General features: G+C 41.0%; 1 protein-coding gene across 8 annotated transcripts in view; it reads right to left on the bottom strand.

The window, feature by feature from the left end:
* Nnt (nicotinamide nucleotide transhydrogenase) overlaps window positions 1–19,183 on the bottom strand; it is a 94,613-nt gene that overhangs the window by 34,302 nt on the left and 41,128 nt on the right. For all 8 annotated transcript variants that reach the window (XM_006989807.4, XM_016008095.3, XM_006989808.4 and 5 more), the window contains exons 8-17: window positions 15,253–15,386; window positions 14,480–14,671; window positions 13,792–13,945; window positions 11,018–11,179; window positions 9,839–9,949; window positions 8,830–8,975; window positions 6,413–6,608; window positions 5,224–5,457; window positions 3,990–4,150; window positions 1,191–1,370 (exon numbers count right to left, since the gene is read on the bottom strand). In XM_006989807.4, coding sequence (XP_006989869.2) covers window positions 1,191–1,370; window positions 3,990–4,150; window positions 5,224–5,457; window positions 6,413–6,608; window positions 8,830–8,975; window positions 9,839–9,949; window positions 11,018–11,179; window positions 13,792–13,945; window positions 14,480–14,671; window positions 15,253–15,386 — 1,670 coding nt within the window. The remainder of the gene's footprint in view (window positions 1–1,190; window positions 1,371–3,989; window positions 4,151–5,223; window positions 5,458–6,412; window positions 6,609–8,829; window positions 8,976–9,838; window positions 9,950–11,017; window positions 11,180–13,791; window positions 13,946–14,479; window positions 14,672–15,252; window positions 15,387–19,183) is intronic.

Raw genomic sequence — 19,183 nt, 5'->3', positions numbered from 1 at the left:
ATGGAAGGGAGAAGGAAAAGGAGGAGGATTATTTTTTCTTTTTGAGACAAGGTCTCGCTGTGAAACCCTGGCCAGGCTGGTCTCCAACTGAGATCCACCCACCCCTGTCTTTGCCTCTGCCTCCTCCCAAGTAGTTGGATTTTTTAAAAAGCATGTGCTACCATACCTAACAAGGGGGCTAGATTTGATCAAAACACAGGTAAGCCGGGCGGTGGTGGCGCACGCCTTTAATCCCAGCACTTGGAAGGCACAGCCAGGTGGATCTCTGTGAGTTCGAGGCCAGTCTGGGCTACAGAGTGAGTTCCAGGACAGGCACCAAAACTACACAGAAAAACCCTGCCTCGAGGAAAAAACAAACAGATAGATAGATAGATAGATAGATAGATAGATAGATAGATAGATAGATAGATAGATAGATAGATAGATAGATGGATGAACGGGTGGACAGACGGATGGAGGGACAGACAGACAGATAGATGGAATTTTGAAACAATAAAACAAAACACACAAAAATGTCAAAGATGTACTACACACAAAGATGAATAAAAATCAAATAACATAAGTTGTAAAGCACTGGGGAAAACTAAATGAACTTTGTATAACCACACGATAGATTACTGTAAAGCCCCTTAAATACCATCTTAAAGGCAGAGTCTTTTGTGACTAAAAAGGCAAGACTACATAGTATGTAATGTTTTAAAACTTAAGTGAAAGCTAGGCACAGCGTATTATCATGCATTCTTGTAATCCTAGCACTTGGGAAACTGAGGCAGGAGAATCACGGGTTCCATTCTCAAGTTCAAGGCCAGCCAGGGCTATGTAGGAGGAACCTGTCTCACACTACAGGGGGAAGAAAAAGAATTGAATTGAAAAATACAACAAGGTCAGACAAGTAAATACTCAGTACTATAGACAAACAAAAAGAATGGTAAAGATAACCTAAACTAAATATTATGTGTCACCCTCCAGATGGAGAAAGGCTTTGGAAGAGTTTCTCTTTTAAGTTTTCCTAACTTTTTGTAGTTGAATATCTTTAAAACGATCTCAGAAATTTGCTCCAAAAATCCTCACATTCCTGCTGAAAACAATCAAAACCAATAGATTCCTTTTTACTGCAAATAGAAGAGAGAACAAGTACTTCCTTGTCTCCAGGAGATCATTTCCGTTCCCTTCCGCATGTGTTTCCTTACCACACACATGATGTATGACAAGATGGCACCAGAGGAGCCGATGAGCGCGCCCACGATGGTCAGCAGGTTGTTGTTGAGCAGGAAGCCCTCGGCACACAGGGCCCAGCCCGAGTAGCTGTTCAGCACCGTGATGACAACAGGCATGTCAGCGCCCCCAATGGCAGCCGTCAACGTCACCCCCTAGCGAGAAAACCGAAGCAGATCCCCAAATGAACGCAGGCAATAAAACCTCTGACAGTTGGCGTCTCGGTTCTTACTCATCCATCCCAATTTTCTAACCGATATATTTCCACCGAAGTTCTACTTCTGGTGACTGACCAGCTCCCCCATGTGACCAACTCTCTCTTCGACATAGCAACTATGGTGATATTTTATTTGTACTGAAATGTGATTTTAATTTTATGTTAATAAATAAAGTTGCCCTGGGGTCAGAGCTATTAGAGCCATAGCAAGAGCGTGGTGGTTAGAAGAGCTAGGTAGATTTCTGTGTGTTCAGGGATACAGCCAGTATTGGAGACATACGCCTTTAAGACCTGGAGGGCGGTACTTACAGGCAGTGATGAGGCAGTCATGTGGTTGGGTTTACAACCAATGAGAAGGCAGAACAGAAAGACTATTTAAACACAGACAAACAGGAAGTAGCTCTCTCTCGGGGAAGCTAGGAGCACTGCAGGAGGTAAGATTTTATCTCTGAGCTCTGACCTCTTGGCTTTCTCTTTTACATTGGCTCTGTGTTTCTTATTTTAATAAGACGATTGGTTACATCTACAAGCAACTATGAACATTTAGTCACCGCCACCCCCAAAATCCCCTAAATAAAAGTGGGGATGAAAATGGGCAGAAACTGGAAAGGCATCTCCGCTAGGAAAAAAAAAAATGAAATGATACCCAGTCAATGTCCCAACCCTTGAAGGATTTAGATTGAAGTCAGGCCCTTGCTGGTATCAAGTGGAGGACATAAAACTAAGGCCATCAGTCCACAGTCTTACTTGTTTGACCATCCAGAGGGCATGGTTTGGAAGACAAAGACAACTGAAAAGTAACAAAGAAAATCCTACAGAGCAGCAGGCTAGAATGATCTGACGGAGCCCCAAACGCTGGGTCCAAACACTACCCAACTCTCTAGCCGGTACTTAAAACTCTGGCTCAGACTCCAGGCAATTCTGCTACGGATAAAATAACAACAGGTTTCAGTGGCTGCACCATAAGAGCCAGAATTTGAAACTTCAGTCTAACCAAGTTAGCTGCCCCAAAACAAAAATAATACAAAAAAATGTAAATTAAATTGTGAATGGTTATCAATACTCTACATGAATCCAACAGAACCCAATGTGTAAAAAACATCATTAACAATGTCCATGATGCAATTCAAAGTTATTAAATACAAGAAAGTAAAAGAGATGGGGGGGGCAGATCTTTACTATTTATTTCATATACCCCTCCATTCTCGTGTTTTATTTCTATTTCTATATATTTGGCTTATATACTTCTATATAAGCCAAAGGCTATTAAAATATCCTTTGTGTTATGGGGACATCTTCATACTCACAATAAGTTCCTTTTAAATATATTCACCCTTTCTCAAAAGTAATAATTTTTTTAAAATTTAAATTTCTATATTATAGGTTTGATTACAGGGACTTTTGAAAACTTCTGCTCGATTAGATTAAAAATACAAAAAAAATTATTTATTTAAAATAAAAAAATACAAAAAAACATCACCAGATAAGACAGAAGAAAACTGGACTGTAAAGCACACAAAGACAGAATTTCAAGTCCCTTTTCTGTGGTCGAACGTGTCTGTACTGACCCATGACCTAACTGTATGATCACTCATGAATAAGTGCCATTTGTATACTACAGATTGTGTGTTTCTGAATCAAAGAGTCGGTTTTTAATAAGAAATCACTAGATAGCTAACTCTGTACTAGGTGCTATAAATATTTTCTCAACTTAAAATGTCAAGGCCATCTACAAACTATAAACCCACCTAGAGGAATGTGAAGATGCAATTGTGAATAACAGAATTCCATGCAATAGTGTCCTGCACTAATAAAATGCCAAACTAACACAGAGACAGGATCTCTATTTTTTCAATATACTATATGCAAAAATCAGATAGGAGCGGGAAGAAAAAACCCATGAGAGGATGGATTCTCTCAGCGAGTACACTGGGTTTATTAACTGTAATTCATTTTACGAAATTACTGGATTCCGTATCAACTCTTCCAGGGAACGTGAGAGCAAATTACAAGCTGTGACCGCCTTACACATATTATACAAGCTCCAAAGTATTATTTGTAGGACTTGTTTTTTAGTAGGTGTTAAAAGAGTTTAAACCCAGCCGGGCGTTGGTGGCGCACGCCTTTAATCCCAGCACTCGGGAGGCAGAGGCAGGCGGATCTCTGTGAGTTCAAGGCCAGCCTGGGCTACCAAGTGAGTTCCAGGAAAGGCGCAAAGCTACACAGAGAAACCCTGTCTCGAAAAAACCAAAAAAAAAAAAAAAAAAAGAGTTTAAACCCTTGGCTTTTAAAATTCCTGTCCACCAGCGTATGAGCAGTGAAAAATCCAGAGCACAAAAAGGTGTCAGATGTGACAACTTACAGTCAATTAAGAGGACATGATTTTCTTCTCGTCCTTTTTGAAACTTTCTACATTCTAAAATGGTGAGCATGTAGCTGTTAGACATTTTTATTCCCTCGAGGAACTTGAAGAGATGAAAACATGACCAGATTGTAGTCTAACAATATACTCCCAGCTCCTCTCTAGGTATGTGCTTCTCCGACTCTGGGAACTTACCATGACAGTAGAGAGCGCGGACACGGAGCCCAGACAGGTGATACCAGTGGTAAAGCTGGGGTCGGCCATGAATGGGATTATTCCCCCCACACTAGCAGCCAGTAAGCCTGCATTGAGCGCATGCCTTCCAGGTAGCAGCAGAGGGGCTGATTTCAGAATTCCTGGGACAAAGCAGATGCTACTCAGAACCCAGAGTGTGTCATGGGAAACCCCATAGGTCACTCAATCCTAAGTTGCCAAAATTTAACATCAGAATAATAATGTGGTACTTCAGACAGTACTTTCAGCAGCAGATAGGAAACATAAAGGCATGTTAAAAGTTCTACACCTAACTAAAACACATTAGCAGAGACAAGAAAATATGGTTCAATTTAACTGTTCTTTCCCCTACTTTGACCACATAATTTCTTTACTCTGTCATGGAATCTTAAAAATTGATTTTTTTTTCCTGTATGGCCAACACAGAAGTTGTCAAGTGTGGTTTTGTTTATTTACAACTTCAATACAGAGTTCTGGAACATTAGCATTTCCAGTGCTATCAACTGAGCCCAAGGGAGAAGAACCCTCTTTAACTAGTTCTATAGAAAAAGCCTGAGACAAGAATGAGACTTGAAGTTCACTTGTGATTTTTTTTTATGTTTCATGGAAGTTTCCCCATTTAATAACTTAATTATTCAGAGGCAAAACCATATTTTTACATCATAAACGACTTTCTCTAGGGACTCGTTTGGGACCACACTGCACAGAGGCTCTCTGGATTTTTCCTTCTGCTTCCATTTTCATGATTCCACATCGCAATAGTAAAATTTGCCGTGGCAGAGTGCTAAAACATGTGCTGTTCTTCAGAATGAGTTCTGTTAACCAAACTTATTGGATAATAAGCATCTCTCTATTCTAGGAAACACAAGTTCATTTCTGCAGACAATATATAGACACCTCCAAGCAAAGGCCATGGAGGTGCTATTTTGGTCATATGTATGATCACCTATCCCTTAGTGTCTACAGATTTCTGAGTATTAGCTGTCTGCAGAGGAAATTGTCACAAAGCTTAGAACCTCTAAGAATTAAAGTGGATTATCTTTTTAAGGGGAAATCTTTTACATGTTGTCTGAGCGCTATACAGATCCCTTCTCCTGACAGTTTCTACTGGGAAAGGGTTTTCTAAAACTGAAACCAACCCACGGATACCCTGAGTAGTGGATATTTACCTCTATGTTATATCAAAACCACTTACCCTGCAATTTTCCATAGGCAACAAGAGACCCACTAAAGGTGACTCCACCGATGTAAGTGCCAAGGTAGGCCACAATCTTGGTGAAATTGGACGTTGCATCCATTGCAAAATGTGGATATTCTACAATGTACTCAGCCATGCAAGTAAGTACTGCCGCCAAACCCACCAAACTGTGGAAAGCAGCGACCAGCTGAGGCAAGTCAGAGATCTGGATGCGCTTCGCAATCGCCAAGCCTATTGGAAAACCAAGGTCAGAGAGACATTAAATTTGACAGACCTTCGGAAAACGGGGGTTTGCATCACTGTCGTGAATGAGCATTGCCTGCTTCCCAGAATGGACTAAATGTTCCCACACGAACAGGGTAGAGGAACAACACTGGCTATAGACACATCATGTCAAAATACCTCGTTATCTCGCCTCATCTAACCAACATCAAATGTTGTGTGTGTATGTGTGTGTGTGTGTGTGTGTGTGTGTGTGTGTGTGTGTGTGTGTGTGTGTGTGTGTGTGTGTGTTCTGTGTAGGTACTTATGGAGGCCAGAAGAGAGCATCAGATCCCCTAGACCTGGAGTTACAGTTAGTTGTGAGGTCCCTAACATGGGTGCTGGGAAGCGAGCTTGGGTCCTCTGGAAGAGCAGCGAGAACTCCTAACCACTGCAGCAGCTCTCCAGCCCCTTTTTAATTTTTAATAATGGCTTTATTTTAAAACCAGCTCACAACATTCCTGAAAATTTGACAAGAGCTCCAGCATACTACTAGAGAAAACTCAGTGATTTTTCTACCCCATTGCAGTGTAATGAATGTTTAACATTTAAGAACAGAGTCTAATGCTGTTTATAACCAGCAGAACAAGAGATGAGCCTACATATGTAAGTGTCCCAATTCCCCGCCCTATAGTCAATAAAGGAAAATAAGGACTTCGTCCACATGGGATGATTTTTAATCCCACTCTTTAACTCAGTTAATGTTTCCCATGTTCTAAAATGTCAGTGTTTGAATAAGAATTAGAATAAAAACAAGCTATGTGGTGTTTACCTGAGGAGCAATCTTCCTAACAATGCATTGCTCAAAATATATCCCCAATGTTAAAGTGTTTTTTTTTTTTAATCTGAAATCTCTGAGCCTCGCTCTCTTCAGCTAGACGAAGGTCATGAGTGCATCCGAAGGCAGAAGCCCACCCTTGCTCACCGATGGTACCGCCCATTGCCATCGCTCCAGACATCTGGGCTAACAGTTGTGGGTCTGGTTTCAGGCCTCCAAGGGTGGCTGCCAGGCCTCCTGCCACCCCAATCATGCCCAAGGCATTGCCGAGCCGCGCTGTTCCCTGAGTGGAAAGGCCGCCCAGGGCACCGACACAGCACAAGCCTGAGCCCAGGTACATGATCTTTACAAAGGAAAAAAGAGAAAGGAGATTACGAAAAGCTTCAGTCTGCTGGCTCAGCGAAGACCTCTCTTGTGGAACACGATTCTCTAAGGACAACTTAAATTCAGACCGTCGACAGATAGACCTGAACTCTTCCGTTAACGCTGCAAAATATTTTCCTGTCCATTAGGAAGATATTATATACTTTATATTGTACTTATAATTGTGCCATTTATACAAATTGGTTTCTTCTGGATTTGATAGTGTGCACAGATATATAAAAGTATCTAAATTACATGGGGTTATTGTTAGATTTTATTTTTTTTAAAGATTTATTTATTTATTATGTATACAGCATGTATGACCAGAAGAGGGCACCAGACCTTATTACAGATGGTTGTGAGCCACCATGTGGTTGCTGGGAATTGAACTCAGGACCTCTGGAAGAGCAGTCAGTACTCTTAACCTTATTACAGTTGTGAGCCACCATGTGGTTGCTGGGAATTGAACTCAGGACCACTGGAAGAGCAGTCAGTACTCTTAACCTCTAAGCCATTTCTCCAGCCCTACTGTTAGATTTTAAAACACGAAATGTCCAAACGCTATAGAGTCGTCTGTCCGTGTCACTGGCACCACGGTCTGTGCCTTAGCTCTCCTGTAACAGTCTCATGAAAGCCACATGAGGAAAGAACCATTCTCCTCACTTTATAAAGGGGAGACGTGAAGCTTTGGGGGGTTAGATAATTCCTCCAAGGTCAGATCACTAAGCAGCAAACCTGGAGTTCAGACTTGAGTCTCTCAACTACAGCTTCAACTCTGCTCAAAAAAAGATCTTGTTACTCTGGTAACACTGATATTGGGAGCACAGAAAACACCAAGGGAGACCTGATTTTCCTGCTGTCAGAAAAGTTGCGATCCAGTGGCACTCATGGGAAAGAGATGTAAAACACATAACTCACAGAAAAGCCTCGTTTGTTTTATAGTTTACCTGGGAAGTTTCTAAGTTCACACCTGATCATTCTTTTCTTATTATACAGCACACAACTGTGTGTGTGCACGTACATGTTTGTTTGTGTATGTAGGTCAGAGGATGACCTCACCTATCCTTTCTCAGGGGCCACTCCACCTTGTTCTTTGGGGTTTCTCACATTCCGGGAGCTCACTGGGCAAGCTATTTACCTCCAAGGATCTGCCCGTCTCCACCTCCCCAGGGCCAGGGTTACAAGCATACACAGTACCACACTCAGTTTTTTTTTTTCCCCACACAGCTTTTAGGGGTCCAATTCATGTCTTCATGCTTGTACAACAAGCACTTTACCAACCATGCCACCGTCCTGGCCCCCTACAACAGTGGTTCTCAACCTGTGGGTTACAACCCCTGGGGTTGAATGACCCTTTCACAGGGGTCATCTAGCACCATTGAAACACACAGATATGTACATTACAATTCATAACAATAGCAGAAATACAGTTATGAAGTAGCAACAAAAAATAATTTTACAGTTGGGGGTCACCACATGAGGAACTGCAAATGTATTAAAGGGTCACAGCATTAGGAAGGTTGAACACCACTGCCCTACAACATAAAAATTTTAAATGCTTGGGGGCTGGAGAGATGGCTCAAGGGTTAAGAGCACTGGCTGCTCTTCCAGAGGACCTGGGTTCAATTCCCAGCACCCACAGAGTGGCTAGAAACAGCCTGTGACTCTAATAACGGGGGAATCTAACTGCTTCTTCTGACCTCTTGGGGTACCAGGAATGCGTGTGCACAGACATGTATGCAAGTAAAAAAACCCATACACATAAAATAATAATAAAAAGGGTAAAATGCGTCAAAGAAGTTTTTTTTAATTCTATATTTTCATAAGTGTATTGCATAATGTCTTTTGTTATAAGTATATTTTGTTATAAAAAATTGTAATAAAATTGTGAAGGAGGTAAGTATAAACATTTTCAAACTGATAACTGGTTACTTCACTACATCCTTACCACCATCCAGACAGACACACAAGGAAAGCACAATTTCTACACATGAAAAACTTAAAACGAACAAGTAAGCAGACATCAGCTCCTGGTCCTTAGGACATCGGAATGTTCTGTTTGGACAGGACGTTTCCAGGTAACTGCTGTATTTGCTGGCAGAGCTTGCATACTCTTGATAGTCTGAATTCTGCTAGTGACGTTAATTCTCAAAGGGAGAAAGACATGGTAGTAGAAACAAAAACTCTCAACGGTCTCTTACCTCTTCAATGTTATAGCCACTGTAGAGGGCAGCAAAATATCCACCCACAAAAGTGCCACCAGGAAGCAGGTACAGGTAATTGTATTCTGGAGGATCTGTGGGTCGCTTGAACATGTCCAGCATCCTCTGGGTGACCAGAAAGCCACCTTATTGGAGCAAGAGAAACACAAAACAGCAAACGGTATCACACAGGACAGCATGACTCTTTCTCATATGCTACGACATCCTTATCAAGTATATCTTTATCACCAACTATCACAAAGTGACCACTATTATTTCAATGACAAAACAAAAGTCATTCTATGATAAAAAGCCAGTTGCCTTAGGAAGGAAGAAGTATGGCGAACCCTCGATACAATGAAGAAGAAAGCTTGCTATCAGAATGCAGGGCCTGCTGTTTCTGCATACCTCAAAGTAAACAGCCATTTAAAGGCTTGAAAATACAAAGGATCAAAAGTCAGTATTTTTCTCTGCTAGGTTACTCTGTTTGTCAAACCCTGTAACAAATGATAAAGGAAAAAAATTCTGCATCAATAGACACCGGGTTTCTTGGACAGATTAAGGAATTTTTAGATATAAAACAGCATCAAATGAGTGTCATACATGAGTGATGTGCTAGCCTTTCAGTTTTCAGGAACAAACAACATTGTGATAAGGCAAACGACTAAAATTTTATCTGCAGTTGTACTTATGCAGAGATGTCACGGTGATAGCAGAAGTCAACATAACTCCATGCTGTGCATTCCACGGTTTTCCAGTTAGCGTCTAGCAAGACATCATTGCGTGGTTGAAGGTATGGAGGGACTGGTTCTTTATCAATACAGCTTCTAACCATTACAGAGAGGCAAAACATTTGACTTTTCCTTCAAAAGGAACATTTGTGGTCTGAGAGAAGTCATTTTTAAAGGTACAGTTTCACGCTTAAACTCAGAAAGTCTACTTTCCACGACTTGGTATTTGCTTCCGATGGCACCAAAAACAGCGGTCTGGGCTTTCTTCTTCCTCCTACCTGCAATGTTGACTGACGAGATGAATGTAGCAAGAGCGGCAAGACTCTGGGAAGTTGTGGAAGGATAAAGATGCCCTCCCATCAATGCCAATCCACCGACCGCGGTCAACCCTAGAGAGAAAACATCAACATGGCGAATAAGTACTGTCTCCAAAATCCAGTGCAATAACCGAAATGCTTGTCACATCAGGATCCACTATCAAAAGACAAGACAGCCTCCTTACATCTTCGTTAAAATGGTCAATCTTCCTGATCAAAAATGTTGACAACACGTCTGTGCATCTTTCTTACGTGAAGTATTATTGTGGGCAAAGGTTAACACACCTTGCATCCTTTGGCATAAGGATCTGACCTTCCACTTTCTTCTAACAGTGTTCTCATCAAGGCAAGTCATCAATGTCTCTAGAGCACTGCTTATAGAGAAATGTGACTCTGAATAGAGACCTTGTAATCAAACCACAAAGAACTAATCATGATCTATAGATATTGATCAGGGTGCCACCAATCTGAGCTTTCCTGTTCGCAGCACTTGTTGAAATTGGGTGTGCTCCCTGCAGAAATCCTAGGGCCTAAGGCTAGGACATTCCAAGAGATAATCTCGAGCTCAGTCATGTTGGCTACTCAGATGGGTCTCATTCCCTCCCATCTAAGCCATTTCTGGAGGTCAAAGAGAACAGCTCCTTGTGGCCACATGCACTGCTATAAAAACTCTCACCAAAGAAAAGATGCCTGGTACCATTCCCTAGCATCCTGGTTCCTTGTCCCTAACCAACATGGTCAACCAAAGCCATACACAGCCTACTACAGCCTTGCTAGACTGAATGTTTAGCTGATTCTAAGAAGAGACCCTAGAGGGTGTTGCAACTGATTCTGTGAAACACCCTCTGGTTTTTAAATTTCATCAGTGGAATCCTTTCCTTAAAGCACATGATAATTGGAAGTAATATTAATGGATCCACAGTGTTAGAAATGGGAACACAGGATGGGCTGACACAGTCTATAGCCTCCTACTTGACAAGTCCACCCACCCTTGGGAATCCCAAGTCACTACTATAACTGCCGTAGACACCAGGAGTCATGAGTTGAAAATGGGCTTTATAAAGTTCCCTGAAACTACTCCTAGAGCAGAGAAGCCTATGACAGACCAAGAGGAAAGAACAAAAGAAGCAAAGAACAAACCTGAGATCGCATTAGTTACAGACATCAGGGGTGAGTGGAGAGCAGGGGTCACTCCCCAGACAGTATGGTAACCAATAATACCGGCCAGGCCAAAAGTGGTCACCATCTGAGAAAAGGCTAGATTGGGGGCCACAATGCCCAAACCCAGCATCCCGGTGAGACCTAGAGGAAGAGAGAGAAAGTGAGATGGCCTGAATGGCCTCAGTAAAATTAAAAGTACATACACATACACATACACACACACACACACACACACACACACACACACACACACACACACACACACACACTACAGAATAGTCAATGTCTTAAATTCTGTTCCCCGGCCAACAGCCAGCAGATCTTTAAGACATTTGACCATTAAGATGTAAGGGAGATTATGGACAAAATCTACCTTAACTGACCACCCCGCCCCCAAATGAAATGCAAAGATCCAGTAATATTTATGAGTCACCTTCATAACAATTTGCACATTTCCCTGTGCCTAACTTCGTCCTCTTCTCTGTTTTAACATCTACTGACAACGTCACATGTATTCATACAAGCATTTTTATTCCAAAAGTACCAGCCTACAGAAGAGCTACAAAACACTTTCTACTCAGGCAGGACATAACCTTTGTAAGACAGGACCTTTCTGAGGCCAATTTTATGTCACTCTCAGTTGTGGCTCAGCAAGAGAGGTTTTCAAAGACCAGGAAGGATCTCATTCACTCCTGCACCTCCCCGAAACATATGGTTTCCACCCACCCAGGACAGAAATTTTGCAATTGCGCCTGAATCTGGACTGGACTGCTGCTGGCCAGGGCAGTCAGCTCCAGCCTCAACACCAAGTCAGCAAACAGAGTTTTACAAAGAAAGGGGGGGCGGGAGGACTACAAATTAAATTAAGAATGTGCAGAATACAAACAGTCAGCTCTGAGCATACATCTTTAATTATCGCCTTCCTTAATAACAAACACGTGGACGGCTGTTCTCCAACAGAAGAAAGGGTTACCTAGTGGTCAGTAAAAACAGAGACACCGGGCTACGGGGGAGCTGGAAGCACCCTTCCCTGAATGAGGGGCCTCGGGTTCTCAGCAGGAACTATTGTTTTATCAGTAGCACAGCTAAAGGAACAGCTATAAGTGGACATTAATTTTACTTGAAGTTGACTATTCTCAATGTAGATTTTCCTACTCATATTCAGTGTTTCAAAAGTCCCAACACACGGCTTGTTAAGTGTCTGGAGAGAGAGTCAGATAAATGTGGCTTTCCAGTTCCCGAGAAGATACTCAATATAGGGTTATGATTAGGCATACTTTCTCGAGTCAGATGGCCTCATTCAAATCCTCATTCTGCTGCTTGCTAGTGATTGATCTTAGACATGGTATGGACCTCTGTGTGTTTCAATGTCCTCATGCATAATATTATTAACCCTCAGTGTCTTTATCTTAAAAAAAAGAATATGACAATATCCCCACATTACTGAGTTTTTATAAGGCATAAATGAGCTAAGGTATATGAGGCATTCAGTGCAATGCCTGATGTTCATTAAATGCTTCTATTGGGGTCATATTAGTCAGAAAGTAATAACTCAGCAAAATCCACAGTGCTTCATCATGGACAAAGGCAAAAAAAAAAGTGATATCACACATAAGAAGGCTTTCTTATCAACCCTTTAATCCACTAGCAGAAATGCCTTGCACCTGGATAATTACGACAGAAACCTCAGAAAATAAATCACCACATATGCCCTGCTCCCTTTTCTTCTGCACCTCAAAGAGAAATGGAAGTTCACAGTCCTGCTTAGAAAACACCCCATGAACAATGCAATCATCTTATTTCCTTTTTTTTTTTTAACAAGTGAGTGCAAATAGGGACACTACCCCATCTCCTCACAGCGTGCACCAGCAAAAGCTCTTCAGTTGTCTTGCTGAGCCTTGCTCTTTATTCAAGGAGAGTTACACATTTAGCTTTGAAACATCTGGGCTCACATGGGAACTCGGGGAATGCTGAGCCTACAAGAATCCTGTGTGCCTGCTGCTGCTCCCTTAATTCGTTATAGTTTGCTTTTGTTTTGTTTCGGCTTTGACACAAAGCAGATCTAGACATGTTTCATTCCTTCTATGAGGAAGAGAGCAATTCCCAATCAAATACCCACATGGCAGCCCCTCACGATACCTAGCTAGAAAGAATATGTCTCACTATTTTAAAGTAATTCTGTAGCAATTTCAGAAAGATGAATCTTAAAAAGCCAAAAGAACTTGTGATCAGTTGTAAAGAGAGAAATCACAATTAAAATATTAAGGTTTCTTAGTATGTAACTTAGAATATTAGTCTAATATCCAAGCCTAGCCCTTATATTTCAAACAAGCGTTTGGTTCCCCAGTCTTACCCAATTATACAGATAGCCACAACTAGTGTTTTACAAAGCACAAAGAGATCTTAAAGAGATAAACACACATTTAACATCAGCACACTCTGACACCGCTACTCAGTAGCTTTGTTATAGGTAGTATCGATGACTAGATTGAAGTTGTTTTCTGTAAAATGTATTAATGCCTTAGATGTTCTTTCACATGCCTTCACTCCAGTACTTAACAAAATGCCTGTGTTATTTTGGGTAATCAAAGTCCACAGAGGAGGAATAGGTAACATATGATTGAGTCAGACCTATCAGGCCAGTAAAACAGAATCTAAAGAATAACAACAGTATTCCGTTTATTAATCATGACAATTCGAGTACTGCATACAAAACTCAGTCGGTGCTAAGTCTTACTAAATGTCATCCTCACCTGCCGTGTACACGGACGCCGTGGTCAGGGTCTTCGTGTACATTGACACAGTGCCTGCTTTCTCTGCTTCCAGTTCAGCCACAGTCTTCTTCTTTACGGGGGCTTCTTGGGGGATATTTTTTGGTGTGGGAGCTGGGAAAATCACATTGCCATCCTAACAAATATTAGAAAATAATATTTTCAAAGTCAAGTTGGCAGTTCAAAAGGACTTACAGAAGACAGCTCACATTGAAAAAAACTTTTGTGTAAATATAATTTTAATGTATGTGTATAATAATTTGTATTTAATTTTAATGTAAATTCATATAATTTACAAAAATGGGTATGTAAGTGTATAGTGTTAGTGATATATATATATATATTATATATATATATAATTTTATATGTCTGGAGCATATATAGAAGAGTGCTCATCAAACCCTGAAAATTAAATACATTAGAGACTAATTCATTTCTACTGTATTAAATTTCTGTTTCTGGTTTTCAAAAATGATGTATATCTTCAGTGATTACACATACTTGAGTCTTTGAAATACTTGCCTTAAATTATTCTCTATTTTTAAACAATTTCCACTGGCATGCCAATGCTTTATTACAATACATCTCTGCTCCGAAATGGGGTCCTTCCGTGAACAGGGACCCCAAATCCAAGTGGCATGAAGACCACGGGAGAGGAGGGACGTCCTACCTTCATCACCACGGTTCCTCGAACGACATGACTCATCGTCCCAAAGTCAAAGTCATCCTTCACTTCAAAATAAAAGTGGTCCTTGTCGGGGCTGATGGCCTTCAGGAGTTTGGTGATGTTGTTGGAATACAGTGTGCTGGCTTGCGTGGCCATCCGGCTGGGAAGGTCCGTGTAGCCAATATGAGTAATTCCCTAAATGGAAAAGCATATCGTCACAAAAGTCAGCCCCCTACCCTTACATTCTCTCTCAACGCTCAATGCCAATTCTCATGCACAGCTAAAGCTCGGTTTAGAAAGCATATATCTCTATATATACACACACACATACACATATACTTACAAACATAAGTGCACATTTCAAAGTGAGCTTTAATTATGTCCATTTTTAAATCTTTTTAAATCATGGATTTTTTTTTTTTTTAACTTTCTGACTTCAGTTTCTCCAAATACTTAAAAGGAAAAAACAGCCCTTACAGAGGACTTGGGGTACAACTCTGTGGAAGAGTACTTGCCTAGCATGCGTGAGGCCCTCCCTGGGTTTGATCCCCACCCAGCACTCTAAAAGAAATTTAAAAAGGAAGAAGAAGTAAAATCCTCAACTGGGGGCTGGGAATAGGACCCAGGAAGCCTTGGGGGAAGGAGTGTGTAGTCAGTACAATCCAAATACATTGTATTTGTGTATTAAATTCTCAAAGAGTTAGTAAAAATATTTTTTGAACCTCACAAATCACTAGACATCAGAATACAGAGGCAGAGAGGTTTTCTTGGTATACCTTATGAACATAAAGTTCTCCCGGCTTAGTGGTCTCAAAGTTTCCGCCAGCCTCAGCAGCTAAATCCACAACAACTGAACCTTCCTTCATTGATTCAATCATTTCCTTACTAAATAAAACGGGAGCTTTTTTACCTGATAAAAGTCAAAGAACACAGTACAAATTAGTATATTCTTCTAAGTGCTACAGTGGTCTCTGTGCAGTCAAGGCTTGATTACATGAAAAGCCAATTCTTTACAAGATATTCCTAAGACTAGAGCACACAGGAGACCAGCCCTCCACTTGGGGCAAAGATGTCCATGTGGGCGGCAAAGTGGGCACCATCCAGCTGGCGAGCAAGCCTTACCACATGCTTGGCCTGAGCGATCTCAGCCATGCTCTTCCCAGCTGGTTTATATCTAAGACCATTTACTGAGAGATCTGACTTGTTTAAAAAGAATACGTAAAAATAAGCCATTATGGAAACTATGTTCACCCAGACTGAACAATTCACAAAGGTCACACATGTCAAGAGTACATTCAGTACTAATTTATGAATTACAAAATAGGATGTTTCCATTCCTTTTAGCAAATGTCACCAGATTTTCCAATTCATTACCCACCTTAATTTAACCCAGGATAGCAACTAGAAGAGACCAGCAAGTGCCATGAAGTAAACACCGGGGCACTGCGTGGCTCCAAAGGGTGGGGAAGCCCTCCTGCACTTGGATTCCCAGCTCACGAACTCAAACCCACCTACACCTGGTGCTGGGAGTGCAGACGTCGATAAACAGCAGCGGGCCCTGTTCTCACAGGGTTCATTGTGCCTGTGCGATATCTCACAGTTTCAATTCACAATGTGTTTTGGGAGGCCCACCAGTTCCGATATAGGATAAAGCCCAACAAATACCTGAACCGAAGGAGGAAGGAAACGCACTTGGAAGATTGGTAGAACGAAAGCCAAACACCAGCAGCCTTATTTCTATCCCTCTTTTTTTTTTATTTTCAATTTTATATTTACAGGCTTTTAGTAAAAATACTGTCTTTTATATACTGATATTAGTTAAACATTACATTTGTATTTTAAAAAAAATCATCTCGTTATCAAAACGCTTGACTGAGATACATACAATTCCAGAAGGAAAAATAATATTAGTTGTAATACACATGAAAACAATTATAAAGATATGTGTGGGTGTTTGGGGTTACCTCAATCTTTCTGGCACCAACTTCATACAAGATAAAGTCCAAATCCTTACTCCTGAAGGCTTTTCCCCCTGGGTGAACAGTTCTTTCTAATGTCCCCACTCCTTGCTTCCCTTCTGGGCCATCCACTTCAGCAACACTGGACTAGCTACCAGAGGATCCCTTTAATGATATGGTTCTCTCTCCTGAGTCTCCACTAATGAACAAGAATCAAGAGGCATTTTCTCCCAGTCAACAGCCTGAAGTTCTGGTAGCTACCGTGGTTTTCCAAACTCCTTGGCAGTATTCCTTTCCCCAATCTGTCCCCCAAGTAGTAAACCGAGGCACCTTGAATATTTTCCTGAACCTTGAGACTCTGAGACGGCAAACCACATACATCCAGGACTTTTCCCGTATGAAAGCCCATACTTCTCAGCTCCCCGGAGATTGGTAACTGAACCGCGGTAGCTGCGTCCACACAGAGGCAGCTCTCTCCAGTGCTCGCCTATACCTTCCAGATGTGCACTGTCAACACCATCCCACCCTGTGATGCCGAGCTGCTGCTTAAATCGGCCACCTTCTTGTTATAGCTTTTACTCCCACCTTATTTATACCTTCCAGACTTGGGCCCACAGGCCTAAAACAACCGTTTAAGAGGCGGGATGAACCTCTCGGGCTTCTGACAAACACAAGCAGTGGCTACTGATGCCACAAATCTTATTCGGCATCTAACTAATTTGTTCTGCTATGGTAATGCTAGATTCTTTTTCTGATCTTCATCTTTATCTGACGGGGGGGAAAAAAGCGTTTAAGTGTGTATGTGTATAGGGGTGGGGAGTATTTGATTGCCAAGGTGTACAAGAGGAGGTCTTGGTTCCCTCTTTCTACTGTGTGAGTCCCAGGGATCAAACTCGGGTCATCAGATGTGGTGGCAAGTGATCTGACCCCCTGAGACATCTCACCAACTGTGCTATGTGTTGTTGACTTGCAAGTATTTCTTTTCTTCTTGTTGTTTGCCTGTCTGTTTGGTGCTAGAGGTTGACTCCATGGCCTCAGGCATATCAAACAATTGCTTGACCTCTGTATCTGTATTGCTAACCCAAATTTCATGTTTTTAAAATATACCTCTGTGGCTCATCTATAACTTAAGTTATATTTTTGGGGGGAGGAGGATGTCCCCAGAGGATCTTAAACACACTATGTAGCTAGAGCTGGCCTGGAACCTCTGATCCTGACACCTCTACTGTACCAGTATTTGGATTATAGGCATGTGTCCCATACCCGGCTAGATTTTCAAATGGTTCCAGTGATACCCTATGGTCCTTCCATTAAGTAAGTATTCAGTGTGAAATGATATACAACTGTCTCAAAAGTGATTGAATTGCAGAACAATAATAAAAACCAAATGACCTAAGTTATGTCAAGACACCAGTGTGCAAAGGTGTTTTCTAAGGCTGTGTCAGCTGTTGCCAAGTTTAATATGTAAAGGTTGACTAAATAAAATTAGAGAAGATGGATTGTACCATTCATGTTTTCTAAGGAGCCCAAAAATTTAGGCCACTTGATGTATTGCTCAGTGGTAGTTTTCAAGTTCAGTCACTGATCATATTTTTAAAGCACATAACAGAATGTATATGTTTAAAATACATATGCCTATGTTATATGTGCATATGAAAGTGATATGAAGACTACATAACTTGTAATAAATTCCATCACATAGCATTCACCAATAACAGAGTATATTTAAGTGGTAAGACTAATTTATTTTCTTCTCTGTACTTTTGCTTATCTCCCAAATGTCCTAATTTTAAAATTAAGAAATCTCCGTCAGGGCTCCGGGGTGGGGGAGGGGTACAATGAAGGACAGAACAGTGCAGTTGCCTGTAAGCCCTCACATGTGGATCAGCTTTTTTTTATTCTGGAAACGGCAAAAATGAAAATTGAAAACAGAAGGGGGAAAAATACAGCCAAAAGAGAAGCAGGATAGTGAACAGTGTTCCGAATGCGCTGACCCTCAAAAGAATAGGTCAAGATGGAGAAGGACTGGGAAGGCGATTTCAACATAGTATCTTAGCATAACAGTCTAATATGATAAAAATGGAACTGCGTGATAAACACAGAATCAAAAAATAAAGAAGGGCAATAAACGGTTTAGTTAGGTTTAGGGGAGACATTTTCTATTCAAACCGGACATTGTATTTTTAACTAAGATCTAGGTAGATTATAATTAATTGTAAGAGAACTGACTCAGAAAGAGAAAGAAGAAAGCAAAACACTTTAGAATCTTTCTTTAGTCTGTGGTCTTAAAAAAGGATTTCCTAGATTTAAAACAATAAGGAAAATTACAAAAAAAAAAAAAAAAAAAAAAAAAAACACCAGCTACCAACTTGAGTAATTCCAACTCCAGGGAATCCAACTCCCTCTTCTGGACACGTTGAGTATCTGGATGCCTGTACATACACATACACACACACACACACACACACACACACACACACACACCACAAAAACAATTTTTTAAAGGCCAGACTGGTCCTCATAAAGAATTACAGGTCAACAAAACATACACAGTGAGATCCTGTCTCAGATAAATAAATCTTTGGGGGAAACAAAAAGAAAGTAAAAAAAAAAAAATCTTTTAATTCACAGAAATTAAAATTTAAAAAAAACATATATTAAGATCTTAATAGAGTGCAGGACATTTAAGAGCACATGTTATTCTTGCAAAGGACCTGAGATTGATTTCCAGCACCCACATCAGGCAGGT

Source organism: Peromyscus maniculatus, chromosome 15 (assembly GCF_049852395.1).
Source record: "Peromyscus maniculatus bairdii isolate BWxNUB_F1_BW_parent chromosome 15, HU_Pman_BW_mat_3.1, whole genome shotgun sequence".
Lineage (NCBI taxonomy): Eukaryota > Metazoa > Chordata > Mammalia > Rodentia > Cricetidae > Peromyscus > Peromyscus maniculatus.
This window is presented reverse-complemented; position numbering and strand designations above follow the sequence as displayed.